Consider the following 20,760-nt stretch of genomic DNA (forward strand, 5'->3'; position numbering starts at 1 on the left):
GGGTACCTCAGGATGGGTGTTAAACATGTCAGTGGGTGTGTCTTGTGTTTAGTGAGTAGGAATCTGTATTAGGTGAGGGGGTGTCTCACTCAGGCAAGCAGAAGTCTTTGTCCCAGATGAATGGCTCAGTCTCTCTCTCTGTAACACTGAAACTTGTTTTTGGTTCCTTTCAGCATCCTGAAAAGCTGAGCCAAGCTGTTGGCCTCTTCCCTTACGAGCTCCATGGTAAGTGTCTATTTTCTGGTGTGGAGCAAGAGAGGGGGGTGCTTTGTGTGCAGTGGGCTTTGGTGTTTTCACATGTTGACGTTAGGGTGTCAAAGGGGCCACATGTTAAGTGTAGTATGACGCTACATTACGTGCAATGAGGCAGAGTGTGATAGTAGCCTGGATTGTGGTGCTGAGGCCGTGTCTACATCCACTTATGTCTGTTAGTTTGCTTGGGTTTTCACACTGTGATTTTGCTCACTTTTTGAAAGCCAAACTCAGAAAGTGTTTGGTTACTAAATATTTGTAACTCAGCCTTGTGAGGGTCTTGTGAGCCTTGTGTTTGGTATGAATTCTTTCTACTGGGTTTATTTTCCCCAGAAAATGTGTTAAATGATTGTAACTTTTCTGAGAGGGGGCTGTAGATGCCCTTTAAAGCATTTCCTAGTGTTGCTCAGTTTCAGGTGGTGCTCTTTCATGAATTGGTGCCGATAATTTCATGGGAACCACACTCTTTGAGTCTTAGACATGGTTTTACCTTAGCGACCAAATAAACATGTGGCCTGTGGACGGCCTTTAAAGTGATACAAGTCCTTGATTTGTCTTGAGCCTCTTGAGCCTCTGTCTAAGCTCTTTCTCCCACTATTTTAGATTTTGCTGGAAAAAAACTTTATTTGTGTGGGAGACTCTCTTATCCATACTTTCAGAGCACTCATAGATACAAGTACTTCTTTGATAAATTCTCTTTTATGTCATTACTTGTTTGTAAGGGTGAAATTAGAAAGGACATCCTGCCATCCCTTTTGGCTAAACTTGATGCTTTCCTCTTCCTACAGAAAAGAGCCCCTGGAGAGTGATCAGTAGGGGCTGTGCCCTCCAGACGGAGGCTTCTACCCAGAATGCACCATTGCCCTTCCCAGTGTGCCCCTTCAGCGGGCCTGTGGGCGAAGATCCTCCGGGTTTGCGGCCGAGTGCGGCCCCCTGTGCGGCCCCTGGTGGGTACAGTGATGGTGGGCCATCTACCCTGCCTAGCTGGATCAGCGCATTGAACCTGAACGAGAACGGTGGGCCACCCCTGGCCCCACCCACCAAACGCCACTGCCGTTCACTGTCAGAGCCGGATGAGCTGGCGCGCTGCCGCTCACCGTGGAGGCCTGGTAGCAGCTCCAAGATCTGGACTCCCATCTCCAAGAGGCGCTGCAACAGTGGGGGGGCTGCTTCCCTGCAGCGCTGCCACAGCCATGGCAACGCTGGCCCACCCCTGCCACCCTCCTCCTCCTCCTCCTCTTCCTCTTCCTCTTCTTGCTCCTTCTCCTGTGGCCACGCCCTGCTCCTCCAGGGCGGCGGTCTGGGCGCAGCTGTCTCTCCAGTCCCCCGGCCTTCATCGGCCAGCAGTGGTTTCGCGGATGGTGGCAGCGGGGCCTCATCTGCCTCCTCCTCCTCAGTGGCGGTGGCAGCAGTGGCGCCAGCCTGGCACGCGGATGGCCCCCATGTGCCACGCCGACGGCTCTCACTGTCACAGGAGCACATTGCAGATGCGGGTGGGGGCGCAGACGGCCTCCTGCCCTCAGCCAGCAGCACGCCTTCCTCCACGCCTGAGCTGGGCCGCCGCCACGGCCTCCTGCGCTGTCGGTCCCAGCCCTGTGTGCTGCAGGAGCGCAAGAGCGGCCTCAAGCGCCGCCGCGAGGATGACATCAGGTGGAGCCGCCCCGCCCTCAATTTCCTCAAAATGACACGGGTAAGGGGACAGGCCCGCCTCGGTGCTGTGGCTATAATATGAACAGCTTGGGTGGGTTGTAGCTGTAGCATGAAATTGTTCCCACTGAAAGCATTTGGTAGGTCCTGTCCTTTCTCCTTTTAACTGAAGGCATTTGAAATGCTTAAGGCCTGTAGTTTTGATACCATATCTAGCTTTCACCAGCACACAAAGGTAAGCACCATTACATTGGAGAGGAAGTGATGCCATTAGCTTGTTTTATGGAAAAAGCGATTTCCCCTTGCAAAGTTTTCAGACAGCCCTCTGTGGAGTTGCTGCTGTAATTCCAAACGGTCTGTGTTTTAATGGAAAGCTCTTAGTTGTTCCAGCCAGATCTGTATGTTCCACTTCCTGCAAAAGGGCTCTGACAGCAGCAGCTGAGTGCGCACCACATCATCCTGACATGAACATGTGCCATGCCCAGTACTCACGTAGTCCCACAACCTTAATGTGCATTAACCATATGGTTGTACACTGTGTCTCAGGCCCTGCCGTCTTGTTGAGGGAAGTGTAATTAGCTGTTTTCAGTGCAGGCTGTCAGGTTAAAACAGGCTAAAGAATGTTGTAGTCTTGCCCTGAGGGAGTGAGGTCTTCTGCCAGGCAGCAGAATATAAATATGAAATATGATTGTGTCTTACACAGGTCCTGTATGTTGCCAGTGTGACCCAAATGTTGTCAGTAGCTCAGAGCTTCTAAAAATGTCAAAATTCTTAAATTCAGTCACGCATACCATACAGGCCACTGTTGGAAAAAACAGTTTAGCTTTAGTACTGAAGCATTTGGCATTTTTTTTTCAAAAGGTTTTTTTGTTGTGAGGTTCTTTTTTTGAAATTATTGTGGGAGAGGCTCTTGTCCATTTGAAAGGGATTGTGGGAAGATCTCCTGAGGAGCCTCCTTCTGTTGGCATGGCATTCAGGGACGGGGTCCCCTCCACTTGCATTGTTGTTTTGTTTGGTTTGGGAGGACAGAGTGAAGGCATGGGTTCTCATTGGCTTGTTGGGTGTTGCAACTGTCCAGTGGCTGAGTAGATGTGCAGGATATGAGCCGGGGACAAGGTGTTCGGATGAGTGTGCAGCCAATGACATTTGATTTCACAACCACAAACAAACACAGCTGAGGAAGGGTTTCCCTGCAGGCCAGGGCTGGCTCAAGCCTTTACGGGGCCCTAAGCAGAATTTGATTTGGGGGGGCCCCCCTTCGCCTCGGCGCCGCCAATACTATTGACTATTGTCAATGCTTGATCATTCGTAGGGACTGTAACCTAATGTTAGTCTGACTGACCGTGCTTGCATTATGGGCCGTAGCCAGGGCAAAACTTTAACTGAGGTCCAGAAGCATGAGTAGAGCGGATTTATTTTATAGCTGTACATTTGTACTTTTTAAACTTTTTTTCCCAGGAAAATTTGCAATTCTAATAGGCTATTGCGTACCAAAAATGTAGGCTAAACAAACATCCCTTCTTTCTCACCACAAACTCACTTTTAAGGAATTTTGAACCATTCCTGTAAAATCAGTAGGCTAATCCCTTCTTGTGAGCAAAGATGTTTCTGTTATTAATGATGTGAATGGGTTAGAAAATCCAGTGTCCCGAGGTGACGGACGTTAGCTAGCCAATCTTAGCTAGCTAACCTTGAGTACTGTTACTGATATAGCAACATATAGTAACTCTGTTGGACCACATTGCACAGGTAACGTTAATTTTAAAAGCTGTCGAATTATGAGGCTCGCCAGTGCTGTAAGATGAAATCACATTGACAAGAAGCAGAGTACCAGCCAGTGCTGCGCTTGTGATTACTGATGAGGTTGTTGTAGTTTGGTTAACATTACAAGCTAGCTAGCTGTTTCAGAGACGTGTGACAGTTACCTCACTGTTGCTTGGCAACAGAGCTACGCGCTGCCTGCTACCACTCTCTCTCCCACTCTTTCCTCAGTAAACACAGTTTTTCTAAAACTTTTAGGCAGGCTCTAGCTGAATCATTTTTTGTCAATTAATAAACCATACAATGCAGTATTATATTTAGTGTTTGATAACAGTGAGCGTTAGCTAGCAAGCCTATCTAACTAGGCTCGTAACAATGGGGCTCTCAGGGCGAGATGCACCGCTCAGAGTGCCACAAATATCAACTGTTACAGGCTGATTGTCCTCCGTGAAACAGAAGCTGGGTGACTCTAAGGCAGCTTCCAATCTCTCCTGGCTGGAAGCATGAGAGGTGGGTGTATCCAAACAGACCTCCTCATCATGGCTGCTGTTCAATGCCTTTTCCTTGACCTACATACTTTCAGCACAGGACCTGTGTTCACTGAGACTAGTTTGTTTGCTTGGATCGCACATGTGCTGATTTTTGTAACACAATGACATGCGGTGATCACGCTGCATAACGCAGCATAACACAGCCACCTGTGGCTTCCTCCATGTGGAGTTTTTTATTCAGAAAAGGAGGCAGAAATGTGGACATGCTTCACAAACAGTTAAGCAGGAGTTAGCAGTGCTATCTGACACTACATTACATCATTGCCATTTAGCAGACGTTCTTATCCAGAGCGGCTTACATCAGTTACAGGTTTTTTTTTCTTATAATGTTGGCTGGATATTTACTGAGGCAGTTGTGGGTTAAGTACCTTGCCCAAGGGTACAGCAGCAGTGCCACTGTGGGGAATCAAACCAGCAACCTTTCGGTTGTGAGTCCTGTTCCATAACCACTAAGCTACGCTGCCGCCCCTTTCACACTATGTGGCACTGTCTTCGCTACTAGAACAGCCAGCACACTGTGGAACTGAAACAAGGCTGGCTCATTATACCCCTTTCCCACTGTGAAGCTGGAACCAGACTGGCTCATACCCCTTTTCCACAGTAGTGTTGGAACCCAGCTGTCTCATTATGCCCCGTTTCCACAGTAGAGGTAGAACCAGACTGGCTCATTATACCCTTTCTCACTGTGGACCTGGTTGTCATAATTCTGAATTTTATGAGGATGCTAGCAGAGTTCCTTGGCTGTAGATTAACTAATCTGATCAATCCTATGTGGACTGAATTCAGCATGTGTTTAGGAGACTTCTGTAGACCTTTGGGACTCGCATATCTTGCATTTTTATAGATGATCCTTTTATGCAGCAGGACATTTGCATAAACAATTGAATTTAAGTTCCTTGCTAAAGAGTTCAACAACAGTGACCAGACTCCATCTGCCTTCCTTGTGGGTGGATTCTGCTTCAAATTAAAGGTCTGGTTTTGAGGTATGTGATGTCCCTCGTGCGTGAACACCACTTCCAGATCTTGCCTGTATTGATACCGAGGAAGCCTCCATTTTAAACTTGCCAGTCCGATCAGGCCAACGAGCCAATCATGATGCATCTCAAGATAGTGTATTGGCTTTTGGAAAACGGCTGCCTCTTCATTTCTGGAGCAGACTATTGGCCCTGGGGAACTCCACAGCCTTTCTGTTGTGTCCAGTGGTTTTGTAGTGTCCAATGGACCTGGCCTTGTCTGACTCCACGCAACATGTTGCACAGTCCAGCTAAAGTGGCCCTTCCCATAATGTACACGGGCTCCTATGGTAGGCCGTCTCTCTGAGCTCTTGGGCACAACTGGAGGAATCCTCCCTTGGGACGGCCCTGGACCAAAGTGAAACCGGTGGTGTTTTTACCTTAAGAGGGCGATAAGCTGAGTCACAGCTGTTCAGCCCTTCCTTTTTGGTTCCTATGAAAGCCTTGCTGATTAACTGTCAAGAGAGTTTTGAGGGTCTCACCACACAGCCTTTCAGGAAGGTGCCTCTGTGCCATTCAACACAGGCTCGTGTCGTTTCATTTTATGAATTGGCTTGTGGTTTTGATTTTCATTATTACAGTTCATAAAAGGAAACGCTCTCTGAAACTGAAAAGGGTGACAAGTGCCACCCTTGGAAGACAGGGCCAGCTGTTGGGCACACATTGATAATGTCACACAGCTATCTCTAGCTGAAGGGCCAATTACCTGACCTCTGCTTTTGCAGAGGTGTAGCTTGCTGTCCTGTCCCTCGTTTACATGTAAGGTGTAACTAGCTACACTGAAACCCTGCCAATTTCTGATGGCCTGATTGGCTGCCACCACTGGGCATGGTAGAAATATCAGTCCAGGGGGACGTAAGAGAAATGTGACATGTCTTTTGCAACATCTGGACGCACCTGAAAATTGGTGACACCTGACCACATTGCTCTGTGTGTCTGTGTTCATTTCTCAGTTAACATTCAGGTCTCATGTGAGTGACAGGTTTTGCATCTTGGGTCAACTATCCACAACATCGTAACGCAAACAGTCAGTACAGAGAGTGGCCACACTGTAGATGCATGTAAAATTCTGTCTTTACTTTAAATCTGTCTGCCTATAAGACTAAAGCATCTAGTTATTAAGGATGTGGAAGGAAGTGCTTTTACAGAATTTTTAAGCTGTATTTGCTCTTTGGAGCTGTAACATGAATTGGAAGTGGAGGGTGTGTGCCATGTGTGCCTTAGGGAGGTAAGCACTGTTAAAGAGCAGGTTGAGAGGAGCCGATGTGAGCCCTGCTGCCACGGAGTGGCCAAGCCGTTTGAGCCCTCTGTCAGTCAGCATGTATGAGGTAATGTCACTGCGTGGGTGCCGTGGGTACAAGCCCAGCTTTCCCTTTGGAGTAGACCTGTCCTCGCAAATGCGCCTGGGGAACAATGTCTCTTCTAGGGGCCTTCGTTTCTACAAAGACGTCCATTCCCATGCCTGTTTGTCTTCAAACATTTAAACACTTCACCCCCTGGCTCTGAGTTGAGAAGAGGGCCTCTGCTTCCAGTTCTGCAGGGGTGCGAGTGCACAGCCACCCGGCCAACAAAAGGGAGAGGAGCCCAAGGTCAGGCCTCTCCCCACTCCCTGCATGAGACTGGGGGCAAGGGTCATCACCCCCCAAAGCTGCCCCCCCACCATAAAGCCTGGATATCATGAAGAGATTGAGGAGGTGGTGCTCTTAGGCTAGGGACCTATTGGGCAGTTTAACACCACTGCCCCACATCGACCTGCCACTCCTTCCACCAACAAGGCTGAGCCACAACCCGCGCTGGGGGGGGCGAGAGCTCACCTCGCGCCAATGTACGGGGTGGTCCAGCCCCAGATTTCCACGCTCTTGCATTGCGGGTTGCATGGGATCCATGAGCAGAAAAGGACAGTAGACAGAGCAGGCAGGGTCCACGAGGGAACCTAGGTGGACGCTAAGCATTCCTCATGCAGTGTAACACAAATTGCTCAAAAAACTGCCCACGAGCAGGAAGGAATGCACAACTGGAGTGTGACTGAAAGAGCTGCACAAGTTAAGATGGTCTCCTTTGTCAGCTGGACCCAGTTTGTGTCCTCTAAAATACGTCACCACTTATATGTTGGCAGAAAAAAAGCCCTGTTTTTACAAGTGTCAGAGTGGTGTATTACAGCACTAGGTTTGCTGGTTCAGTTCATTTCCAAGTGGAGCCATGCTCCTGTGATTGAGTAAGCTACATAACTATAAAGCTGAGTTAACATGTTTAAAAATGTAAGCTATGTATGTCATATGGATGCGGCCATTTACTCTCTGAATGCTGTTTAAGTCTAAATGTAATGGCAGTACATGAAGGCTGTTTCCCTGATGGAACCAGGAAACCTTGGCCATGGCTCATATGCTTAGTCCACTCCGGCTTCTGTGCTTCCTGTGTCTATTAATGTACACTAGTATTCAATTTGGGACACAGTGGTAGAATAGTGCCAGTGATTTGGAATGAGAGTATGGCATCAGTACTGTGCAGAATGCTGCAGCTGCATGCTCACTGTGCCCTAGTGTTAGCTGTTCCCACCCTCTTGAGGAACAGCAAGCACCATTGTGTGTTTAGTGTTTCTTCCATGTTTGTGTGTGTGTGTGTGCGTGTGTTCCTGTGTTTGTGTCCTATGTTTGTGTCCTCCCTTTCCTGTGGTCAGATAGGGTGAGTGGCAGCTCCCAGTGCCCCCTGAGCAGGGCCTCTGTGTGGGTCTCACTCACATCTCCACAGTACGCCACATGTTCTTTATGTGGGTGGAATCTGATGTACACTCTTACCCATTCAGACACTCATGTACAACAACAGCCAACTATGAAATTCAGACTGCGGTTCTGTGCCTCTGTTGCATAGGGTTAGCATCCTTCAACTTCTTAGTGTTTGTGTAGCTGCAATAAAAAAGTAAAAACACAGTGAAGCACTGTGTGAAGTGTTCCTACGCCAGGTGTTTTTTGCTAAAGTGTATTATGGGTCAGATCCAGTGGTCTAAGAGACAGGTCTTGAAACATTGCCTGCATGCAGGAGCACCAGAGAGATGTGGTTAGCCCGAGTGTGAGGCATGATTAGTACCATCCGTGCTGTGGATCAGCGGTTCCAGGTAGCCGCAAGACTGGCGTCCAAGCCAGTTGTTTGTGGGCCACATCCACACTTTCACACAATTGTTAGATCACAAAGGGTGTAAAATGCAGTTTCTTCCCATTGGGCTAAGGAAGATGCTGAAGACCTACACTGCCTGGCCTTTTTACTCTGGATTTTACATAGCTTGAGCAGGCAGTCATTTGGAAGTGGACTGAAGCAACTGGTCCAGGTTGACTGAAAGTTTTAGTGGGTGTGGAAGACTGTGGTTCATGTGCTAGAGGTTTGAAGTTTTGATTACCTTGCATGACAAGGTAGACACCCTGTTGCTCCAGCTATGACTCATTTCCACATCTTCAGTGAAGAGGATGTGGACTCATGACAGCTTGGTTGCTAATTCGCACCCTGCTTTGCAAGTCTCCAGGCCAGTGTGCTTGTTGCTGTAAAACGACAGCCATCAGGGAGTGGCGGCAGTGTGATGGATGGAAGGAGGCCTTTGTCTGCGATTCGCTGAAGGTTGAACAGTCCAGCAGAGTGGTTTGGAGGGGAGAGTGGGACAGGGGAGTTCAGACCACACCAGCAGTTTCAGGTGGTCTTTGGAATGCCATCCCAATGAGCCACTGTATAGTCTCCTTCACAGCAGTGTATCTTCACAAGTGAGACTCTGGGTAAACTGCATATTGGGTTGTCACAGGCACCTTTTGCATGTGCCGTAAGCAGCCAGTCCCATTTTAGTCCCGGAGACTTTGCTTATTAATGATATATGTGTACTCTGTGTGAGGGTGCAATGTCTGGCCATGTCATCAGTCCAGAGCCAGTACAGTTTCAAGTATGGCCTGGTCCCTCTTCTGAGTTTGGGGATGGGTGACCCCTGAATCACTGGGGTTCTTCCATCTCCAGAGGCTGGTGAGCCACTTACTCCATCAGCACTGATTCTCTCATTCACTGACACTCATTTACAAAATGGGACATTTTTCCTCAAAGGACAGTTGGCTGTAATCTTTTGCTGATGTCATCCATAAGCAATGGTTTACATTGGTTTACATACAAGCCCGGAGGTCATGACCCCAAGGCATGTAAACAAGGTGGAGCAGTGGCCGAATCAGTATGACCTGATTTGGGCCTGGATTTTGGATTGAGCACTTGCTTCCTGTTACTGGAGTGCTTTGCAAAGAACGTGCCCCAGCCAGAGTTTCTTGTAACAGAAAATGTTGTCAAAATGAAAGGATTAAATACCATACATCATGTTAGAAGTGTGCCCGTCACTTTTCAGAAGACTGCAACTGCAGTTTCACAATAACCACGTGATTAGCAGGAACTTTTTGTGACGGTCTAAAAATACTCAGGATAAATTTAACATGTGTGAATATTTGTAGAATTACTGAACGGAAAAAGAATGGTCTGCTAAAAGACAGCAGTGCATTTAATCTAAACAAAGAGAAGCTATTCTCAAAGAAAAAGAACAAGATGTAAAAAAGGAACATTTAGATGCAGCTATGAATGCTTGCCAAGTGCCAAGTTTATTTAAATTGTTTGTGTATTGAAATGTGTGCTGCTGTTATTATAATCGCGCTACCTTGTTCTATTTATTACAGTTCGTATAACGTATAAATACCCTTTACTAAGTTGGTAATTGTAAAAAAAAAAAAAAAGTTTTTCTGAGTGATTTCTGAGTTCTTTGTCAGAAAAATGTCAGAGTATTACACTGTTAGGCCTACTGTTACGGCTATCTTCTTAAAAGTATTGTTGTTATAACAGAAATATGTGTGTTTTGTATCTTTGACTCTTGTTCGGTTCAGGTTGTAAAACTTTGTAGATTTAGGCTAATAGCTGACAGAATTTGGAACTGGAGTTGGTCCCCGGGTGCTGCACTGCGGCTGCCCACTGCTCCTAGTGTATAGGATAGGTTAAATGCAGAGGACAAATTTCGTTTCAGTGTCTGCAACTACTGAGAAATGACAATAAAGAAATTATAAATAAATATAAATCTGATAAATATAAATCTAAAATCTTAAATTTGTTGGAGCTAGTATGCTGTTTCTGTGCTTCTGTTGCACAGTGCTTTGTCAGGTGTTGTCTCAGATTCTGAGCCTATTATTATGAGCATTTATGTAGGTCTATAATTTATCCTTGACAAGAAAAATTGTCACAAGCTGTTATTTATGCGCTTTTTGTGACATAATAGGACCTCGTTTAACCAAACCCCTCGGGATTACAAACATGCATAAAACACACCAAATCTTTTGGAAAATGTTTTTTTATTAACAAATAACAATACGGCCAAAGCTTCGAATGTTCGCTGTTGATTACTACTGAAGCTCCAGGAGCCCAAAAAATGGTATTCGCGTCAGCCATAGAAATGGAAACCAGCATATATGAACAAAATGTATTGAGCTGATAAATTTACTTAAGACATTTTTGCGGTATTACTTGGAATTTTACAGGCAAAGGCTTCTCAAAGAATTAAGCAAAAAAAACATGTAATTCTAGTATGAGAATTGAGGCCTTTGTCCTGGATTTCTTGCCTAAATTTGTAATGCCTTTTGATGTTTATCTGTGCATGTTATGAAGATGAATATAAAGATATATAATATAGACATATGATGTTTTCAACTAGGTTACAGATGTGGGGGGATGTGCAGGTAAGTGTGAAGATTAGTGAAATTGAGAGCACAGCTATGAAACTTTAGTGTAATGCACACCTACGGCCTAAGCGTAACTAAGTGTGTTTTGACAGTTTGACAATTTTGACTGTTTTTGCACACAATCAGGGGTCATTCCACTTAATGCTGTTCCAAAGTGCAGCTGACTCACAGAAACCAAGAAGTGAAAGAAGTGATGCATTTTGCAAACATTGCATTTAGGTGTGGTTAATTAATTGTGTTTGCCTAGCTCAGCTGTTGGCTTCACAAATTGTGGGTAAAATTACAAGCAAACATGGAAGAGATGTAAAGTTTTGCAGTGGCAACAGTATTGAAGATACCTATGGAAGAAAAATGCCTCATGTTAAGCATTTGAAGTTACATGTCCATAGTGTTTATTTAGACTTGAAATACATAAATTGATAATGTGATGGTTACATCATATGGATGTAACCACTAAGCAGTATGGCTTAGTGGTATGAGAGTCAGAGATACACAGATGTGTTAAATTCTCCTTCATGTCCCATCACAGTGGACACTTCTACTCAAAACAAAATATTCAAAATGTTCTATTTTCATAAAATTGTGAAAATTCTCAATGTCCTGTGAATATTTCTGAAATTTGCCATGGATATTAACAGTCCTTTTCCTCATGGTTATTCTTTCTAACACAGTCTTGAGTCTTAAGAGATTGTGAAGAGAAACGGGAACCTTTGTTTAGCTGGCCAGAGTTGTTAATCAGTTTGCTGTGATGTTACACAATGAATGGCAAGAATCAGGATGACCCCGCCCCCCCCTACACACACACACACACACACACACACACACACACACACACACACACACACACACACACACAGACACACACACACACACATACACATACATTGGTGTGTGATCAGTTTAATTTGACCTTAATCTATTACCATGAGTCTATGTATGGCAAGGTTATCAAGTTCCATAGCAGTGGTTTAAAACTGAGTCTCCAGGAAGAGGCTTGGAGGCCTTGAAATACAGTGTTGCATCACTTTAGGGCCTACCTGCACCACCACCTATATACAGGCCCCCAGAGCAGAGCATGAGAGGAACCCATTCGCATCATGTAGAGATCAGTGAGTTTGCAGAAGTATCCATTGGGGAGTTTGTGTTCATTAGTTACTGTGGTGTTTATTTGCAGCTGACGTGGTTGTCAATTAAGTCTTACCTGTCCCAGCCCCCTGCACATTACTGCCGTTTAGCACACTGTTGGGAATGGCATCTGCAGCACCCTGGGGTGTCTTAGTGGTCCTAATGCCCACATACTTGGTAGCCCTTATTTGCTGCAAGTAAAAAAAGGAATAATGGTGTAATGAAGCTGCCAATGGGGGTCTGTATATATGCATTTGTTAGATTTGTTTGATTTGCATATCAGGAAGTCAGGCCTGGGGGCACTGAAAATGGTTGAAGTTGTTTATCTGCAAGTCAAACAGAGAAGATTATGAGGGGAATTATTTTGGCAGTTTTGTCATGGCTGGGATGGGTGAGTTCACGTCTTGAAGAGAGGAAGGGGCACATTTGCATCGTACTGGGAAGAAAAAGTGTGAAAAATGAATTAAAGCGGAAGCATGTGTAAAAATGACCTAATTGTAGTGACATCAGGGGTCCAGCCCTACAGAACTCAGTTTAAATTTCCCAATTTTCTCCCCACTAATTTAATAAAATGTTCAGAAATACAAGGCTTAAATGGAACAGTGTGACTGGAGTTAATGTCCCTTGGGGTCACTTTTGTTCCTCTACTCAGGTCAGTGTTGTCATCAGTGTGTGCCACACAGTTGACCAATGTGCTATCCTGCTGGTCTGCTCTTAAAACTGGGTTGAAAGCAGAGGATTTTTAAACTTGGTGAGTCTGTGTGCTCCAGTCCTGCACTTTCTAGATGGAACACTGCATGATCAGCACTTTCAGTGTCCTAATCTTTACACTGGCAACTACAAGTCAAGCTTGTAAACTGGGCATCTATATGTATTGGGTCTCTGAAATACTAGATGTTGAATCCAGTGGATTATTATGTTGATGATGAAGAACCACTATATGGATTTCTGAACTAATTTGATCTTTTTTGTAGGGCTGCCCCCAACCAAAGATTTTCCTAAGTCGGACTAATAGTTGTTAGTTCAAGACATTAGTCGACTAATCGTCGCACGTTTATGACATTCATTTAATGTTTTAATTATATATTTTTTGGGTCATCAGAAAATGGTTTGAGTTCCAGGGCTGAGGGAGAATATTATAAGTAACATTGTTAACACGGTGCTATGTTACAGAGAAATACAAACCGTAAAATGAGCTTTTAAATATAAATTTTACAAGCACAACGACCATGAAGCAAGCTGCCTGTAAATGACAATGCTAATGGCAAAAGTTGGTAATGATTCTGAATGTATCGGAACAACTCAGCAAGGGACTGAATACATTTTGTGAATTTATTTCAACACAGTATAACATAAGACAAACTTATGACTTGTAACACAACCACAATAACTTATGAAACAAATGATAAATAAACATGAAACAACATGAAGTTAAACATGCAGTAGGCCTAAGTGAGGTAAATTAGCTTCCCCAGTCCCCACAAAGACTCGATAAGCCTAATAGCGCATATGAGAATATATTTATTTAGCTTCATAGATGCCTTAAACTTTGCAATCGTTAATGTAACTTAGGCCAATTAATTATTTAGCATAATGGAATAACCCTTTCACGGCATATGATCACACCAGTGTGATTAGCCATTTAGCGCGTATGCTAAAACCGGTGCAATTAAAACACTAGATTGGAAAAATTCTAGCTAATTTTGGCTTCGAGGAAACACTGGTTTAACGTTAAAAATATAGCAAATGCTAACTGAAAACTATGAGAAGCTTAATAACGCTAATGAAAACATAACGAACCATGTAAGGTAACAGCGCGCTACATTGCATAAAAATAAGTTACGTGCGAAAGGGATAATAAGGTTAGGCTACTTAGGGGAGAGCCGGGACGAAAGTAACACTTTTCAGATAAACGTCATTTTAAAAGATAACGTTATAGACAGAAACTAATTTTCATTGTGTTCAACAACAGTGTGTGTTCTATCAATACCAGGTGCTATTTTGTACAAATGTGGAACGACTTCGGTATAACAATAAGTATAGTTGTTATTGTAGAGGGACGAAAGAAACAACTGTTACAATCATCCCGACAATGACTCCTGACAGTTAAACCTGACTTGCTTCTAAACTGAGAAACTCTGACATGGCAAACTTCAGGATGTGTTAAAATACTAATTAATCTGTCAGATGATCATGACTATGACACATGAAACAACAGACACAACTTGTCATTCAAAAAAAATTTACCGCTTGAGTGAATTTACCTTCCGTGATTGTAAAGAGGTTCTCGGGTGTAACTGCAAAATATGATGTATCCATGCGATTTTTGAGGTTCTGGTTAAGTGTTGCATGCTGACGCAGTCAGGCATATCAGACTTGTATGGGCTCGGAGAAAATTGCCGTGTTACTTTCGTCCCGGCTCTCCCCTACATGTTTCAGATGATAAGTCATGTTTGAGGTCCACGAATGATAGGCAAATCTTTGCATGCAGAGTTTGCATGTCACCTTCTTGGGGTCATCCTTTACACGCTCAAAATGATCCCACACTTTGGATAATTTCCTGCCCGACATAGTCTAATAAGTTTTTAACGACAAGGCGCAGTTCAGAATGGAGTTTGAGGGTTTTTTTTCTGCAACTAACCGACTAAACTTGGTCGACGAAGACTGTTCTCATCAACTAACGTTTGGTCGACTACTAGGGGGCAGCCCTACTTCTTTGTTTAATACTGTGTTTTGAAATCCCTGTTAAAAGCACTGTGCTCAGAACAGGTTAAGTGTGTGTGTGTGTGTGTGTGTGTGTGTGGGGGGGGGGGGGGGGTTAGTCTGTTGTATTGTAAAGGATTAAAACCTTCTTTTGCTCCAGTGGAACCTCCCGCTCTGCACTTTGCTTTCTTGCTCATGAGGCCTCCTCTTGACCTCCTGTTCCCATCTCTCTCGTTCTCCCCCGTCTGTCAGAGAGTGAACCCTAAGGCTGGGGCCAGGAATGGGGCCAGAAATGGGGTCCAGGCAGCTGCCCCTGCTCCCTCTCCCCGTCTGTGGCAAGGGTTTGGGTCTCACAGAGCTGCCTTGATAGAGAATATCTCTGGGATTAATGAGGCTGGATCCTGGCAACCAGCAGGCAGACGAGTCGAGTGCTTGTGCCAGGCCTTTTGTTTTTCGGCTGGCTTCACACTCTTTGGCTCACTGTTTACTTACTGAGGGTGCTCTGTGGTGGTGTGGTATGCTCTGTGGAGGTATCCCTTACAGAGCACACTGTGGAGGTGTAGCTCACTGAGCATGCTCTGTCGAGGTGTGGCTCACTGAGCGTGCTCTGTGAAGGTGTGGCTCACTGAGTGTGCTCTGTGGAGGTGTGGCTCACTGAGCATGCACTGTGGAGGTGTGGCTCACTGAGTGTGCTCTGTGGAGGTGCACTGTCTATGCTATTTGAGGTGCTAATAAGACGGACCCTGTTGTAAAGAATCACACTGGAGTCTTACACAAGCTTTAGTCTTCATGGTATTTTCACTGAGCTATCTAGCTATCTAGCTAACGTAGCGGTAGTTTGGTTGTCCATCGAACAAAGGTGAAGTCTTTTACAGCTACTGAAATACTTAACATGATAATCTGATGAAATTGAAAAAAATAACTGATCTAGTGGCTAGATATTTAGTTACACGAACATTAAACTAATTTTCTCTCTAGGGACACGAACGATCTATGACGTCATCCTGCCTTCAAAGTGTGTCCCGATTTCATTGCCTTTTGAGGTTCCTTTTCCGTTAGGATGCTACCTGGGAGCTCAGCCCAGATAAGGCTTAGATATACTTTCATTGTTCCAGGAGTGGCTAAAGCACCATCCCAGGAAAAATGGTTAAGAACTCCACACACTTTTCTGCAATCATTACTGTCCCAGGATCAGATGGCGTGTCAGAGCTCTTCATTCTGTTCTTGGATTAGCCAGTTAGAGCTCCCTTCACTGTTGTGGGATCAGTGAGGGTTTGCACTCCCCTCTGGCTGTGGCCAGAGCACACCCAGCCGAACTGGGGGTCAGGCTCAGACCACAGCATTTTCCAAAAAAAAAAACAAGGAAAAAAGCAAATGAATGGGATGAACACAAGTCTGTCTCTGGTGTTGGCCTGTGCCAGGTCCCCTTCACGTTGTCAAAGAGAGATGTCAGGTCTATTTTAACCAGAGACCTGTGGAAGTAAGTGGAGTTTTTCATTGGGGGGAGGGGGTAAATAAAAACGTGGACGCTGTGGCCTGAAAGGGCAAGTGTGAGGCCTACGCAGTCCTGCCGGGGTTGGAATCTGGGGGTTGCCTTTCTTCCTGCCGACGCTTGAGCAATCAAAGTGGCCCTTTTCATGCATTGTGCAGTTGGGAGAGCGGCCTGACAGTTGTGCAGCCCCGGCGTGGCCTGGGCCGCTCAGGACATGCTAATCAGCCACACGGAGACCGGAGCCGCACACAAGCCGTGCCTTTGTCCCCCCCAATAAAGGACCAAGGCTTCTCTCCCCCCACTCTGAAAGGGGGGCGGTCCGTCACAGCATCTGCTGCCCCACTCCGCCCCTGCCCAACAACCCCCCACCCCCACTTCCCGTCCGCGCTCAGAGGCACACAATGCCAAATTAGGCCGGGAATGCCATTTAATGAAGTTGTTTCTCTGTGGCCCAAACCCCTTGTACTTGGGATGCTCCAAGGAATGGGGGGGGGGGGGGGGGGCACAACTTTTCCCTGTGTATTTTGCCTTGTTTAAGAGGTTTAACATATTTACGAAAGTAAGTATGTGAATCATGTGTCTGAAATGCATTTCTGCAGTGCTGTACTCCCAGTGAGTAAGTGAGAGGCACAGATGCCAGTGCATACACAGTTATGGTCTCCTTAGATTGTGGCATTGAGAACGACCAATGGAGAAAAAATGTAGACCAAGTGCTGTTTGGATAAGGTCTGTTTTGGACAGGGACAGACTAGATCCTCAGTTGGTAATGAGCTTGGGCCCCAGGCTTTGTGTGTTACCTTAGCTGTTGTTTGTGGGAAATAAGTAACAATCTCCTTAGCATGCGTGTGTAATCCCTCCTAACAGATTGGTTTGTTTTCCTGGGCAAAGCCATTCCGTCGCAGTCTGATATGAGTGTTGAATCTCAGGCGTGTCCTGCTGTTGGCATCTGCTGTCAGCCATGGTGCTGTCACTCCACCTGCAGGCCCAAGACCACGCCTAAAACTTCACATTAGAGCTGACCGATAAATCGGCGTGCTGATATCAGCTAATTGCAGATATATCGGTATCAGTGTTTATAACGGCCGATAAATGACAATTAAAAAAGAAACGGAGAGACGGAAGATGGATCCTTCAACCATGTTATGAGTGTTGTCATTGCGTAGTTTGTCCACCAGAGGGCACACTGCAACTCCACTGTTAATAACACACGTGTTTGGAACACCACAAATCGCAACAATCCGCTGACCCAAGCAGAATCGAGCAGAGTAGCCCACGATGGAGATCATCTGTGTTCATGGTAAATTGATAATTGTCCCGTGAAATACATTACTTAAATAAGAATAAATATCCCCCATCACTTCTCCTCTTAGCCTAAATAAGCCTGACAACATTCATGTCAGCCATGCCTGGTTTTGCTGCAGTAACATGAAAGCCAGTACTGTCAGTGAAACATCAAAATTATGTTTAACATTACACTAGTTGAGTGGTGTAGGCTAAGCTGTTGACAAACTTGATTGTAGGTTTATTTATGAAACAGTGTGGCAGTTCTAGTGAGTAAACAAACAACGGTCCTATCATTTCTCTGTCGTCACTCTGGCAACATCGCTTACAGCAGCTTATAATGCTGTCCATTGCTAGATTAGGTTACCCACAAAACTCGCTAATGCTATGTTTATCAGTGGAAGAGTGCTAACGTTAATGAGTGGTTAAATTATATAGTTTCGGTTATTCTGCCTAAATGAAGCAATGATAAATATATCTGCGACTCGCATGTCTGTAGTTACAGTTGGTGCATTGGAAATTATTAACCCTTTCATGCGTATGGTCACACTGATGTGATTAGCTGTTTAGCGAGTATGCTAAAACTGGTGCAATTAGAACACTAGAATTGGAGAAATTCTAGCTAATTTTAGCTCTGAGGAAACAGCGATTTATCTCTTAAAAAATATAGCAAATGCTAATTGAACACTATGAGAGTAGGCTATTAGACGCATTCAACAGCAGTGTTTACTCTAGGTCACTGTATCAGTTTACTGCATAGTTTCAGATGGCATGATATTTTTTTAAGTTTTTTTGTATTTTTATACATTTGACTCTTATTTATCAAAACTAATATAGTTTGTTGTACTTTTGCTCAAAGTACTATTTATGACAATAAAACAAGTTTATTTTTATTATTTTTATTGCATTATATGACATGTTATCTTGGTGAGGACTCTTAAATAACTACACATAACAAATGTTAAGGAAAATCTTTGTTTATGTTATGTGTTTCTGGAAAAAAAAGAATATTGGCCGATATATCATTATCGGATTTTTAAATCCTCAAATATCGAAATCGGTCGGGCTCTACTTCACATGCACGTTGAAATCCAAATGAAAGCGGTGGTTAAAGCCAACTGTAGAAGGTTTTTTGTATTTATACCCAAACAGCTCTGAAAAACCACTAAAGCAACACTGTTTGGTCAAAAGAACCATAGTTGGATTCTGTCTTAAGAGGAAAAAACTGAAAGTGCGTGAGCAAGCACTCTCATTGGTTCCTCCCTAATGTGCCTTCTCTTCATCTCCCTTGACAGACATTAAAAAACTCCAAAAGTCTTTGTTCGCTGGACTATGAGGATGACGAGGACTCCCACGCCAAGACCGTGGTGTCGTCGCCCTGTGACTCCGGTGACCTGCTGGCATCGGCGGTGGAGGAGGGGTCGGTCCTGCTGAGTCTGGGCCTGCAGCCCTGGCCGCCCCACCCCCACCTGCAGAGTTTCAGCAGCGCGGCCACGGTCAGTGAGAGCGAGGAGGATGAGGACACCAGTGACTGTGATAGTGCCGAGGATATGCTCTTCCCTCTGGACTGCGCCGACTTAGACCTGGAGCAGATCGAGAACAACTGACAATGCTATCCCCTTCTTGGCCATCAGGGGCAAACCACTTCTTCCGGAGTTGCATTCCACTTCACCAGAAAACCTGTTCCTCCCTCCCCGTTCCTCCCACAAAAATGAACCTGAAAGACCTCTCCCCAGCGTTTAGTTGGAGGTGTGGAAGGCTACATGTGTACAGCTGAAACTCTAAATTTGACCTGAACGCAGTTTAGAGAACAGCATATTTTGGGTAAGAAAATAAAAGTGGTTGAAAAAAAGATGAAATTATTGAAAATGTTAAAAAAGAGCAAGAGAGAGACAATTTAAGTTGTATATAACAGCTTAGAAACAGGAAAAACAGGCTTGTTATACAGGATGAATTTTCAAAGGGCATTCTGGGAAAGACCATAGAGTCCTACGTGGCTTCAGTGTGGGTCGACACGCTGCATGTTCTGAGGTGGTGTTCTTGGTTTGAAATGACTACCAAAGAGGCGATTCATCAGTTTCTAAGGTGACATCACTCATGGGTAGACTACTGTTCCTGATCCTGATCGTGCAAAAACTGCCGGACTGCCCATGGTTATAAAATGTCACATGGGCGATGGCTTAGTGTTGAAGGTGCAGTCACCTCACTCACAAACACAGGCAACATTGCAGGTAAAATTGCTTCCTGTCCAGTTTCCAGGAGATTTTGCCATTAGTACATTACCTCTTTGTTTGGATATCATCGTCATGTTTTTTTTTCTCGAGTATCTGTTGGCGGCTGGATGTGATTGGGTGAAATCGAAGGGATTGTCCAAGGAGCACTTTGCGAGGGTGGAGTGGAGGAAAGGGGGTTTCCACAGTTTTTCGATTTCATTGGTTCTGCTGATGCAAGTTGCAGCCTCCTGCCCAGATCCCCCTGCCACCCCCAGTGGTAAATCTGTTATGGGACCCTGCTGTCTGTTAGTTTGTCTTTTGTTTAAAGTGCCTTTAAGGCTCCTCTTAACACTGATCAAACCACCCTTGGCATCATGCACTAGCTCCCCCAGACTGTGCAGCTTGCGGCAGTAGCTGCTGTTTATCCTCCATATCACAAGAGTACCACTATTCATTTCTTTTCATTAAGAGCATTTTATTGGCCTGCCCAGCCCTCCCTTTACCCACCTGATTTCCACTTTTGTGTTTCCCAGACTTCTCTGAATGCTCTGTAAGGATGAAATGGATTCTGGGAGATTTTTTTTCCCTTTGACCCACAAAGGCCCTTTGATAGAGAGTTCTTGAAGCTGTGGTCAGGTCCCCGGCATACAGCTGTTCGGGAGCAATGAAATGTTGGCATCAATAAAGATGGATCTTTTGCTTTGCCCCTTGGTGTCATTTTTCATGTTGACAGTGATTTGTTTAAGTGTGTCTGTCTTTTACAGTGTGTATAATATGTTTGAAGACCAACAAATTCATGAAGGAAGGAGGGCTTGTCATGTCAGCTCTTTAGTGGTGTCTCTTTCAGGAAAAGATTATCCTCCTTTCATTACCCTAGTCTTCCAGTCAAAGTCACAGCCAGGGTTCCAGATTGGGCCTGCATGATTTATTTTAATTTTGTTTAACGAGGAAGATAAACTGAGAGCTAATTTCCCTTTTCCACTGATT

The 20,760-nt window shown here is 44.9% G+C and overlaps 1 protein-coding gene across 4 annotated transcripts in view; it reads left to right on the forward strand.

The window, feature by feature from the left end:
- Positions 1 to 20,473, forward strand: part of LOC118793262 (protein FAM53A-like) — a 53,677-nt gene extending 33,204 nt beyond the window's left edge. For all 4 annotated transcript variants that reach the window (XM_036551356.1, XM_036551357.1, XM_036551355.1 and 1 more), the window contains exons 3-5: positions 174 to 225; positions 1,041 to 1,942; positions 18,856 to 20,473. In XM_036551356.1, the coding sequence (XP_036407249.1) occupies positions 174 to 225; positions 1,041 to 1,942; positions 18,856 to 19,167 (1,266 nt within the window). In that variant the 3' untranslated portion in view covers positions 19,168 to 20,473. The remainder of the gene's footprint in view (positions 1 to 173; positions 226 to 1,040; positions 1,943 to 18,855) is intronic.
- The last annotated feature ends 287 nt before the right edge of the window (positions 20,474 to 20,760 follow it).

Source organism: Megalops cyprinoides, chromosome 18 (genome assembly GCF_013368585.1).
Source record: "Megalops cyprinoides isolate fMegCyp1 chromosome 18, fMegCyp1.pri, whole genome shotgun sequence".
NCBI classification, from domain to species: Eukaryota; Metazoa; Chordata; class Actinopteri; order Elopiformes; family Megalopidae; genus Megalops; species Megalops cyprinoides.